The sequence below is a fragment of the Felis catus genome, chromosome C1 (assembly GCF_018350175.1).
Source record: "Felis catus isolate Fca126 chromosome C1, F.catus_Fca126_mat1.0, whole genome shotgun sequence".
In the NCBI taxonomy this organism is placed as follows: domain Eukaryota; kingdom Metazoa; phylum Chordata; class Mammalia; order Carnivora; family Felidae; genus Felis; species Felis catus.
In genome coordinates, this window is record NC_058375.1 from 94,954,594 (window position 1) to 94,967,720 (window position 13,127).

Consider the following 13,127-nt stretch of genomic DNA (forward strand, 5'->3'; position numbering starts at 1 on the left):
GATTATTAATTTATTATTTGCTGCAAGTAAGACTCTATTATTGCACAAAACGGTCAGACTAGCCTAAAATGCTGCTGTCGGCTGAGAGAGAAGGGCAATCCCCAGAGTCCTGCAGGGAGGGTGGAGACAGCTTCCTCTTACTAGTCTAGGCAGAGAGGGCAAAGCCCACCCTGTTGACGGCCATGTCGTAGACAGTGTAATACTCCCTGAGGAAGACATCTCCCAGAATCCACAGGGGCTGCCCATTGGGGGAGGGCAGGTAAGTGACTTCAATGCCAAGCGTGCAATAGCCATTGTTCTGAAGAGACAAAGGACATGACAATATAACTAGTTGCATATAAAGGCTTTTCCGCACTGGAAGTTCCTATCCTATATTCCATGACACCTGCGGGGTCTCTGGCTTCTTGTTCACCCTCAGCCCTGCTGCTGGTGACTCCCCAGAATACCAAACACCTGTTTGGACCCATCCAATCCCATGTCCGTGGAGCCCAGAGTGCATACGTACGTTGAGGACATAGGTAGAGGGAGGCAGAGGTAAAGGAGACCCGCTGATGACGAAGGTGATGGTGGGCATGCTCTGTATGGAGTTGCAGTTGACCACAAACTGAGAGAGAGGAGAGGCAGAGCTGTAGCGTGCCAGGAGACGGGGGGCCCAGACAAAGGGCCCCAGTCCCCCTTTCCCTGTGAGACTTCCTTCCTGACCTTCCAGCAGAGGCTGAGAGCATGGAAGGCAAGGCCCGATTCCCAGGCACAACACTGACCAGGTGCTCTGCTTTCCTGGGTCTCCCTGAACACATCTCAGCTCTCAGATTTGGGTTGTGTTGGTATGACCGTAAGGAGTTAGACTCATTCCAGAACAGATTTCTACCTTCAGAAAGTGCAACTTACAGAGAAGAAACACAGGCCCAGCCTGTAAAAGCACGCTCTCACACAATTCATATCCCTGCTGTGTGCACCTGTCCACGTACTCACACACACACACACACACACACACACACACCCTGAGGAGCCAAGATTTGGTCTGACTAAATGAGACTCTTGCATGCTGGAGGAGCAAACTGCAGAAGTGTGCACAAGGGGAGGAGGGGTGGGGACGGGAGGCTGCTCAGATAAAAGCCAAAGGAGTATTTCTAGGTAAAAAGAAATCTCGGTGGAATGGGGAAATGTGATATGCCTGCCTCTATTGGCACACGTCAAATGACACTGGCCACACGAAGGTGAAATGTGCCCCTAGGGCTGCAATGGAACAGCCGTCCCTCCTGACAACCATTCAGCCCATACTCACAGTCTGGTTGGTGTTACTCCCTCCCCTCACCCCTCCTTGCTCTGAGGGTTCATGCCTGGAAGGCCATGCTGTGTCCCCACCTGTTCTGTCCTGCCAGGCGCTCAGCTCCCCACAAATCCCTCCTCCTATCTCTCATGAACTCATTGCACTTAGGCTCCTGTGCTGAGGCTGCCTAGATGTGCAGAGGAATCTTGGCTTCTGGTTACTCACATTGCCGTTCTGATCTTGCTGGGCTCCTGTTGCCTTCACAAAGGAGTCCAAGTACTGCTGGGGAACAGTCAGTGGGAAGGTCCCCGTATCCACAATGCCCTGGCATCCCTGGGAGCAGAAGCCGGTGGCCTGGTTACCAATGAGAAACCTGAGGGGAACACCAGTACAAAGAGAGTCGAGCATTTCTGACACAAAGAAGTGCCTTTTTACCCTAACCTGCCAACCCTGCTCCTCTGAAGATATGCCTCTCCCCAAAACTCAGGACATACCTCGGAACTGCAATCCACGTAATGTGATTTTTGTGTCTTTGTGATTATAAGAGTGACATCCTCAGTCTTGCTCTGGTAACTACTCCAGCTCTGACTGAAAGCTCTGGGGAGGCAGGGAGCGTGTCTTGTCTTCTTTAATCTACCTATATGCGGCCCGGCACATAGTGCCAAAGAGCTAGAGCTGGGAATCACTTCAAAAATACACATTGGGCACCTACTATATACAAAGCATTCATATAAGAATTATGGTGATATAAAGGTGAGTCAATTATATTCAGTGTTTTTAAAGAACACGTTCTAATGGACATGTGACAACACCATACATTAAGCCACGCCTAACACCATAAGGCAGTAGCTGGTAATCTCCATAACGTGGTTCTATGTGATTCGGTCCCTGTTTCCTCATCCAGCTTTTTCTGCTACTCTACGCTTCCTCTTCAGTCCACGTATATTTTGGGTGTTTTTGGTGAACTAAGGCACTTGGACATAATGGTGAACAAGACAGACACAACAGAATTAACAGAAACACACAGATGGAGTTTGATTGCAGCCCTGGTGAGTGCTTGATCTAGTCTGGATGTGGGAGGCATTTAGTCAAATGAAGATTTTTCTGAGAAGAAATACTTAAAGTGTGAGTGAAATTGGTCCAAGTGAAAAGATCCCTTTATTCCAGGTACATTCCAGTTGTCAGACATCCAACTGCTCACCTGTCTCTCTACCCTTGCACTGGCCGGTTGCACTGTGACTTACGCAGAGATGAGGAGATACATATTAGGACGAAAGCTGGTAAGACTATGGGACTGAAAGAGAGACTGGGACCCTGAGAGGCCTTTTCAAGGGAGGTAATAATTCATCTGGGCTCAGAAGGATGTGCAAGGACACGAGGACCACTTCAGGTGTTATAGTCAAAAGAGAAGAAGCGAGAAAGTCATGGCGAGGTGCAAGGACATGGTCAGGTCCGTGCTGCACATCCGGAAGTGGTGGGAAGGCTGTTCTGATAGGTAGAGCTCAGCTGTTGGATGGTCTCGACTACTGACCAAAGACATGTATCTTTATCTGGCAATGATGGACATTTCCCGAAGGCTTGGGGTGTAGAAGTAACTGATTCATGATTGTGGGTTAGGGGATCAAATATGCTTGGGCTCAAATTTTGAGATGTGTGAAATGTGTGACTTTGGATAAGTCACTTAACCTCTGAGCCTTGATTTCTTTATCTATGCAAAGAAATATATTGCTGACCACCTTATAGTGTTGTAGTGGAGATTACATGCAATAATATATTAAATAAATATTTAGCACATTGGGCACATAGAAAACACCCATGACAGCTATTACATTTCCTGATGAAGGAAGTGGTAAAGACTACGCTAATTGGGATAATGAAGCTTCCAGGAACAAAGAGGTAGATTCACAGAGACCTAGGAATGACCAACCTGCTGACATGACAAGGCTCAGTGACCAAGTCAAAAAGTTCAGTCAAGAGCTAGATACCAAAGTCTACTGAGCTCCAGGAATAATCAGCCTGAGGGTTTGCCGATTCTCTTTAAGAGGTTTATGCCATGACAAGAACAGGAAATAGAGTCACACTGGAGGGACACTCTAGGGGTGTCCATAATCCATAGGAACTTTCCTCTGTACTTACTCATCGATGGCAATCTGCCAGTACAGTTCCCGGGTGACAGGAGTCCAGACGATCTCACCAGAATAAAATTGGGTGTCCACACCTCCCAGGATGAGTTCTCCACCATACTGATAGGTTGGTTGGCTAGGGAGAAGAGGAGAAGAGCGTGAGTTCCCACAACACACATGGCCAGGCAGCCCCTCCCTCCCCTCTCACTGTCCCTCTCTCCTTCAGACACAGTGGAACCAGAGGAAGAGGGGTACCATCCTCTGACCTGCTCTTCAGACTCTGCCAGGCTTAAGGCATAAGGGAGAGGAGCCTCCTCGGAGGAACACCCAGAGTACCAGAGAACTGGAAACACAGACTATGCCCATAAAAGAGGCGATGGGATTGGAAACCAGGCCTGTGAAAACAAACTCTAAAAGCCTCCCAGGGACACCCTCCTGAGGACAAAGTGAGAACAAGAAGAAACCCCTCAGAGAGTACCTGGAGGGGCCTGACAGACAGAGATCTCAAGTGGGCAGTGATGGGGATGCTCCTGTCGTGCTCAGGTTGGTAACTGGACGGTGTTAAGAGGATTCAGGCCCCTTCTGTTCCCTAACCTGGGCCTGCCAGTCATTGAACATTTGGACTCAGGTGCCCTGAGGATCATTGTTTGGGGAAAAAATTAGTAAATAAAGTTCACCATGAAAGCTCAAGACCAGTAGAGTAGGATAGGTCTTGGATTTGTGACCAACATATTTGCATTTGAATCATGGCCTCACACCTACCAGTGAGTCAGTGAGTGACCTTGCTCAATAGTGACTACCTTTGAGCCTGCATTTCCTTCTGTCAAATAGAAGTCAATAGAATTTTTGAAATAAGAATTGCTATGAGAACACTTTGGAAAGTCAGATGTGTATTGTAATTATCATTTCATTGTTGTTCTCTCTATTACCAAATCATCATCAGGCTAGTTCTATGGCTCTACTGTTGTTACAAATCTAATACAACAACTTCAAATTTTTTAATCAAAAGGTGAGGGACTACAGTTCATTTTTTTTATTTTTTTAATGTTTTTATTTATTTTTGAGACAGAGAGAGACAGAGCATGAGCAGGGGAGGGGCAGAGAGGGAGACACAGAATCCGAAGCAGGCTCCAGGCTCTGAGCTGTCAGCACAGAGCCCAACGTGGGGCTCGAACTCACGGAGTGTGAGATCATGACCTGAAGTCAGACGCTTAACCAACTGAGCCACCCAGGCTCCCCCAGTTGATTTTTTTAAAAAGAGTCATCTTATGACTTATGGCCTGAATTAAAAATTCTTCTAGTGCATTTAGGGGCACCTGAGTGGCTCAGTCAGTGAAGCGTCCAACTCTTGGTTTCAGCTCAAATCATAATCTCCAGTTCACAAGTTTGAGCCTTGCATCGGGCTCTGTGCTAACAGTGTGGAGTCTTCTTGGGATTCTCTCCCTCTCTCTCTGTCCCTCCCTTTCTCATCTCTCTTTCTCTCTCTCTCAAATTAATAAATAACCTTTAAAAATATTCTTCTAGTGTATTTAAATAAAATCCCCTGCAAAATGAAATAATAAATGTTCAGAAATGCATTGATTGCATATAGCAAGTTATACTTGTCAGGAAACTTTAAAACCTGGGCTCTGTGTGATGTTGACTTGTTGAAAGCCCCTACAGCAACTCATTTGCACCTACCCACCTAGGGCAAGGGTGCTCACCGAGAGAAGTAGAAGCTGAAGATGGGTCTGGTGAGCTGGCCCTGCTGCATCATGCTCTGAAGGACGGTTGGGCCATTCTGCACCGCCAGGTTGGGGTAGGCCATTCCCAGGATACCATCAAAGTATGAATAGTAGAAGGGGTAGTTGGGCTCATTCTCACTCATGCCAAACACCTGGTTGTGGATGACGATGTTCTGGACCTGGGACAAGCAGAAAGAAAAGATTCACAATTCAGGTGGACAAATCCTACATAGACTTAGGTGTCCAGGGAATGGAACCTAGACCCTTTTTTTAGGGAGAAGAAGTTGGCTTCTTTCACGCTTTGCTCAATCCTAGGGTGGGGCACGGAAAATGAAGGGATGACAACATGACCCAACCATGTCTTGGAAAGAATGTGGGTGTTGGGGAAGTAGAGGCCATTGTTTTCTGGGGTGGCAGTTTTCATTTCCAAGGACAGTGTAAGGACAGTGGCTGGTTTTATATTGAACCGTCCACGTGCAAGAATGACATAAGACCCATGGGTGCTTGATGTAAAGAAAAGAAAATAGTGAAAGGAAGGTCTTCAAATATCCAGAGTGAAGTCATGTGGAGGAGGAAGCAGATGTGCTCCAGGTGGTTGAAGAGGACAGTTAAGACCAGGGAGCAAAGTCATGGGGAGGCACAATGTAAAGAGCCTGCAGCAGTCAGGACTGCTGTAGGGCTATCCCGGTCTTGGGAGAGAGGTTTAATTATATGGCCAGTGGTGTTCTTTCCAAGAATCAGCTTCTGGGAATTTGTACTTAATTAGTAATCATGGGTATCGCTGACAGCTTAAGGCTCTAGAATAGGGGAGCCAAATGACAGACCCACAGGAGGATGAGAACAGCACTTACAGTCACAGTGTCATATCCCAGGAGCACAGTCAGGCTTCCGAAACCATAGGCCAGTGTATAGGTTTGCTCACTATTTCTGAAGGTGGAAGACGTTCTGGGGTTGAACTTGTTGTGATTGGCTGTGGAAAAACAGAATTAAATATTAGCAGCATTCGTGGCTCTCCAAAATACATATACAGCATTCGTGGCTCTCCAAAATACACGGCCTGGGACCATCAGACCAAGCCTGGGATTGGGCTTCAGCCTCAGACTCTGGGCTGAAGGCAATCAATAGCCCCAGAAAAGTCTGTCCCCTTGGGAAACAGATGTTGCCCCAATTCCTTCCAACCTACCATTTCCTGAAGCATGGGTCAACTCAGAAGTGCCAGGAATTGGGGCCCACAGGAGAGAGCTGAGGAAAGGGATCAATAGAGAAAGGAATGGAAGCCCTGGTCTACTTCTTTCACTTTCTAGAGATGCAGCACTTGTGAAATACAGACCAAGAGCAAGATTTCCAGATGTTCTGAATTTAAGGAGGCTGAGATCATGGATATGCACCAAGACTAGACTTGGTGCACCATCTAGACTTGGATGGTGGGCTTGTGCTTAATCCTGACTCTGTGTCGCCCTCTGCTCCTATCCGTGGGTGGGTGGTGATGGTGGTATACTCACAACAGGCCTCGCTCTGGCAGTAGATGGAGGGCACCCACAGGTTGGATGAACCCGTGTCAAAAAGGATCAGGAAATTTTGTGGTGGTGTCCCAATGCTGATCTCTCCAAAGTAGTAATTCTGCAAAGAACAGTTTATCACCCGTATTAAGCAGCCAAATCTTGTCCTAAGAATAGGGAAGAAGTTGGCTCACTAGAAGCCACATTTTTCCCAAATAATTTCCTTGGGGGAGTAAGTAGCTTCTCCTCCAACAGGTTCTTCTTTCCATCTGGAGTCAGATTCTCTCAATATTCCCCACTTTTGTCCCTAATTGCAAACCTTTGACTAGCTGAGTCTGGCAAGACAATTTCTTCTTCCAAACTGTTTTCTACTTTGTATCAGGTGATACCTCCATGGATTTACCATTTTATGCCTGAACATGCAAAGCTGGAGAAGCAATCGCTTTCTCCTTTCCCAGTGTTCATCCACTGTTTCAGGGAGTATGGCCGGAGTTGCAAAAGATGAGTCCGTAAACAAAGCACAGTTAAGTGAAGGTCCTCATACCCGAGTCGGAATGAGGCCCCGACTCCAGAATGAAGCTTCTTTTTATTAGGATAATTGCTAAAGGCTACGTGCATAAAGTCAGCTAAGCAAGTGTGTTAATGAATCTAATGGTTTCGCTTTTCAAGGTTGAATTTCAAGTTAATTGGTTTCTATAACACTAGGAAGGGTCAGGTGTGAAGAAGGATCCGGCCCTGGACAATGTTAATGTCTCTAGTCGTTCCTTAGGAGCTGCAGCCACATTCAGCTGTGTAAACATGTCCTAAGACCTTGCACCTTCTCTAGCCATTCCCTTTTGAAGTCTTTTCCTTTGATGCTGTCTCCTACGTCTCCCACAACCCACCTTCCCCATCTCTCTCTCTCTCTCTCTCTCTCTCTCTCTCTCCCACACACACACACACACACACACACACACACACACCGATGTCCCTTTTTCTCTTCCAGTGTCAAGTATTTCCCCACCATTCTTCTCCCTCTGGTCACATAGTAGCCAAGGTGCCAGGAAATCATAAATGAGGGTAGCATGGAAAGCAAGAGAACTTCACTGAGACACAATTTGAGTTCTCAGTGAATTTTGGCCAGTCATGTCACTGACCCACCTCTTTATCCACCATCTATAGAAAGTGGAATTCGAAATAGGAGATTCCCTAGATCTGACACTCATGTAACATCTCACTAAAGACAGTCCATGGGACACCAGTGTGTTGGGATGCCCTGGGCAGACACTGCAGTCTCAAGAACATGCAAATACTTGCTCTGAGCACCAGTGTATGTTCCCAAATGGGGAGCTACATAGCATCTGGAGCTACTGCAGATTTTGCCTGGCCGCTTTGCCTGTGCTTTCCCTCTTTCCCCTACCGCTCATCACTAGGACTTCCTTTCGATTGCTCAATTGACTGGAACATGGTCATTCGGAATCTCTTAACCATGTAAATGGAGCTTTAGAGAGTGAGCCAGTAATGACAGGAAAGAAGGAAGGAGAGGGAATATGATAGTGTTAAATGGTACCAACTCATAACTTCTCCGGATACTTTCCTGAGGAAGGAGAGACTTGGGTTTAGTAAAAAGTCCAAAATCAGAGCTAATGAGAGGTCTAAATGAGTATCTGAGAATAGTTATCAGCCAAGAGTTATGGACACCACCTCGACCCTCACTTACATCCAGGTAGTTGGTGAAGGGCTCATAAGCAACAGCATCATTATTGAAAAGATACTTGGCAGCTGGATCAACCTTTGGGTGGTTCTTCAGGAAAGTCTGTAGTACACCCTGCTCTTCCATCACCTGGCGGATGGACTTGCCTTTCTTCAGAATGATTCTGCAGAGAATAGGGCAAACAAAAGGAGTGACCTTCACCTTCCCCATGAAAGCAATGCCTTCATTGATCTGATGTGGGTTTTCAAACCTTCTTATACTCTACCCAAGAAGAGCCTCTTATAAGAAATCCTCCTGGATTTTAGTGAGTTCTGACCACTGCAGTCACTCCAGCATTTCCAGCATGAAAATGCACTGCAATATGTATTTGGGGTTTTCTGCTTACATATGGCTTACACAGAATAAATTTCCATTTATCCAAAGTCCCTCCTGTAAACTAGGGACATATATCCTGTATCCCTTTTTCTTAGCCAACAAAACACCAACCCACCTTTAATCTCACAACACACACACACACACACACACACACACACACCCCATCTGTCCACCCATCCATCCACCCATCCATCCATTGTAAGTCTTCACTCCCTGTGGTTTTTGGGTACATGTATCATGACACAATCTGACTGCCTTTCCATGAGATCTATAGGGGGAGGCCTTCGCTCTACCATAGCTTCTGATGCTCCCTCAGGGCTGAAGCTGAATCCCCATACACACCTTTCCACACCCTCCGAGAGGTGTAGACAAACCAACACCAAGACCAGGATCTTCATTGTGCTGATCTCAATGGCCCAGAGACACGTAGGACACAGTGGCAGACCCAAGGGTTGGGACACACAGAGAGAGACTGGATCTCTCTTTTATACCTCCATCTCCCTGCACTTTTCACCTCTCGGCACGTAGGCTTCTTAACCTTTACACCAGCTTGTGGCCCTACACGTTCATTGATTCTGTTTGTTTTTCCCTCTGGAAATATCATGGCCTTTAATATTCTCTCTGTTGGCAATTTAAAAAGCGATTAGTGGCTTTGTTGATGGAATTCACAGATTAGGATGTGATAGCAAATGTGAAATACACTGGGGACAAGGGATCCTGGTGCCCACATCTACTGGGAAATGGGTGCTCGCAACTTTTGCCAAAACAATGGAACAATTTGTGCTTTGACTCCAAAGTCCATGTGCTTTTGGGAGATTTACAATAGACTCTCCACTTCTTCCCCTTTTCCTTCTTGTTCCTCTCATCAGACTCATCTATAGTCTCCTGAATGCGATTCTCACAGTCCATGACACTGATCTTTATTTTCTGTGTCTTAGTTCACAATTAGCCAACACTTATGGAATATCTACTCTGTGCTCACCTCTGTGCTAAGCTCTGGGAGCACAAAATAAAATCAGAAATGGTCCTTGTATGCAAAGTCGGCATCCTGTGAAATGACTGACACCCTAGCATTCACATATGTGTTGAGTGAACAAGAGGGAGAAGAATAGTATGATAAAGCAAGCAGAGACAAGGAGTGATAGCTTCTGGAAGGATGGAAAAGCCTTCAGAGAAGAGGTAACATTTGAGGAAGGATCTTGCCAGATGGTAGTTGAGGAAGCAAGGAAAGTGGAAAATCCACTGGCGGCAGAAGCAAAGCCTGGACAACGGCACCCAGGAGTGAAGTGATGTGATGAAATCAGAGAACATCGTGACCAGTGTGGCCAGAAGAGCAATTTTCAACGTGGCTCCTCGGAAGCCAGGACCCAGCCCAAGAACCTGCACTGGGGCTGAGCGGTCCTCATCATGCTAACTGTCGCTCTGGAAATTATTTTCTACTCAGGACCCATCGCGATGGAAAGGCCTGTAATGCTAAAATCGGAAACTCTTGATTCAGCAAAACTGTATTAAAGCGGTGTATGTTCAGTATCCACTGTATTTTAACTTCTAGTCCATTGAACTATTTGTTATCATGCTCCATACTGATGGAGCACACCTTGGAGCACCCGGATCAAACTCCTGGAGCACAGCACTAGGTGTCTACACAGACGTGACCAGATGGTGAGGCAGACCCGGTATGCCATGCTAAGCAATATGGGCTATATTCCATAAAGAGTTAAGGAACCATTAATTTTTTTTAATCCTGGAAATGACACACTTAATACCTTCTATACACACTTTACTAGCTTCTAGATTGTAGTGTTTTAGAAGCATGTGGTAAAAGTAGCCAGTTTATAAAATGATTCCCTACATAAAGTTGTAGAGGCAGGAACTTTGTCATGAATCTACTCCTGAAGCCTCTGGGCTATGCACAAAGCCAAAGAGTCTCCAATTTCTTATCTATGATTTAATGTTTCCTTATAGAAAGAAATTCTTAAACAGAAACTTGAAGTTCTACAGAAGATATGCTTATAACAATAACTCTCACTTATTGGCTTGCACTGGACACAAATTTAACTTAACCATTGTAACACCCTTAGAGGCTGATTCAACTACCCCTATGATCACATAGTTTTTTTTTAATTTTTTTTCAACGTTTATTTATTTTTGGGACAGAGAGAGACAGAGCATGAACGGGGGAGGGGCAGAGAGAGAGGGAGACACAGAATCGGAAACAGGCTCCAGGCTCTGAGCCATCAGCCCAGAGCTGACGCGGGGCTCGAACTCACGGACCGCAAGATCGTGACCTAGCTGAAGTCGGACGCTTAACCGACTGCGCCACCCAGGCGCCCCACCATGATCACATAGTTAATAAAAAAACAGGGCTGGGATTTCAAGTCTGGTTTGTCTGAACTCAACCTGTATCTCAGCACAGACCCTCCTCCAAGCCCAGGGCGCTTATGCTCTCTCTGCTTCAATGTGCATGAAACTGTCAACTTTAACAATAATAATAGAGATTTATATTTGATTGAATTTTCTGTACAAAAATATTCTAATTGCTTTTCTTCCATTTCCTAGTTTTTCTTCCCACCTGCAGAGAAAATGTAACCCTGTATGCTGCTGCCCCCTGGTGGCAATATTCCTAACTCAACAAAAACAGGGTTTGGGAACCTTTTATGTAACTCTTCAAAGTCAAATGAGAAAGTGACAACAGCTCCTAACATGGTGTCCACAGATCACCTTCCTGTGCGGAGACAACCGGTGCCCGCTCATTAGTCATGCCCGTGGAGCTCGCAGCCTGCCCCCTTGCCCACCGCGTCAAACCTTGCCAGGCGTTCCTGGGACTTGATCGCACATCTGTGCCTCTGGCCACCTGCCATTCCTTACTCCAGGCTCCCTTACAGCACTTACCAAGGCTTCTTTGCAGCGAGATAGTAGTACATGAGCTCTCAGAGTCTGTTTCCTCAGCATGAGATGAAATGTCGGTGAAGCACAGACCAGCCACTGGCTGCTCCCAGAGGTACATCACTAAATGTACTGTCAGCACTAAAATGTCACTAAAATAGACATTTAGACCAAAGCTTCTGAGAATCCAATATGAAAACCTTGGGTGTTAGCATCTCAAATGTGTGTGAGTGTCCCGGGAAAGTGGGAAATAATTCTCAAAAGAAATGGCTCCAAGACAGGATTTCAAGGCTGACACAGATGATGTTACAGAAGCTTTGTTTATATGCACCCTATTTTCTTGTAAGTTAAAAAACAAATTCTTACTTTTCAGCCCTTTTGTGTGATTGGATTTCAAGTCTAAATGTCTTCAGTATAGGATCCTAATCTGTTGGTCAACATTTTTCTGACACTTGAGCTCAAGGAGAGGGATACTGGATCTAAGAAATCTCTTGGTGGGATGACAGACACAGCAGGTGCAAGGAGTCACCTTGGTCCTTTTCTGCCTATAGGTGTCTTTCTACAGCCTCAGCATATGTGTCTTTAGGTAGCTGAACCCCACCCTCATCTTGGGTTTCACCCTAGTGTAGGCTTAAATCTATAGCTGCGGTAGTGAAACCATGGTGATACATGAACAGTGTGGACGCCAAGGGCAGGTTGCCCCCAAATAAGCCATTTTGACATATTGATTATTTTAAATAAAAGTTACTTAAGCAACAGCTAGTAGAAGGAAATTCAGATCCCCCTCTGTCCCCCTGAGAGCAGGAAACCGATCTCCTGTATTAAAAGTAACCTCCCTACGGGCACCTGAGTGGCTCAGTCCACTGGGCGTCTGACTTCGACTCAGGTCATGATCTCGCGGTCCATGAGTTTGGCCGCACATTGGGCTCTGTGATGACAGCTCAGAGCCTGGAGCCTGTTTCAGATTCTGTGTCTCCCTCTCTCTCTGTCCCTCCCCCGCTAACGCTCTGTCCTTCTCTGTCTCTGAAAAATGAGCAAATCTTAAAAAAAAATTTTTTTAAGTACCCTCCCTGTACTAAGAAGTATAAGGAAATCCTTATCACCAGAGATAGGGACTTTAAAGGTGAGAAAGCTGTAAAAACAAACTTTGTTATTTTTTCCAATCTATTACCTCAGCCTGAATTCTGCTTACAAGTCTCTAAGGCTTCTGAACACCTGCTTTCTTTATCCTATCAGTCCCTCACAACCTTATTTTCTCACTCTAAAATGGACAGACACTGCCTGCCTTGATCATTTCTTTAAGTTTCAATCTCATTATTAGGCCCCCAAGTGACTTAATGAAACTTTGAGTTTTTTACTTCTGTAAATCTGTTTTATGTAAATTTGATTCTCAGTCCAATGGAAGACTTGGAATGGTAGAGAAAGAATTGTCCCTTCCCAAAAGCAGAAAGAAGATAATTCTGTCTTATCTACTTTGCGGCTGTATATGTATATATATGTATCACCCTCTAACCTGTTTATTTTTTCTGAAAAAAAGCACATGATGCTTTACCCTGG

General features: G+C 45.7%; 1 protein-coding gene across 1 annotated transcript; it reads right to left on the reverse strand.

The window, feature by feature from the left end:
- Nucleotides 1-9,082, reverse strand: PGB1 (pepsinogen B1). Its single transcript, XM_023257838.2, has 9 exons — nucleotides 9,027-9,082; nucleotides 8,316-8,472; nucleotides 6,620-6,737; nucleotides 5,969-6,087; nucleotides 5,097-5,296; nucleotides 3,407-3,529; nucleotides 1,496-1,643; nucleotides 506-604; nucleotides 1-298 (listed from the first exon to the last, which is right to left on the reverse strand). The coding sequence occupies exons 1-9, from the start codon at nucleotides 9,080-9,082 to the stop codon at nucleotides 146-148; spliced, it is 1,173 nt and encodes a 390-aa protein (XP_023113606.2). The 3' UTR covers nucleotides 1-145.
- Nucleotides 9,083-13,127: the final 4,045 nt, after the last annotated feature.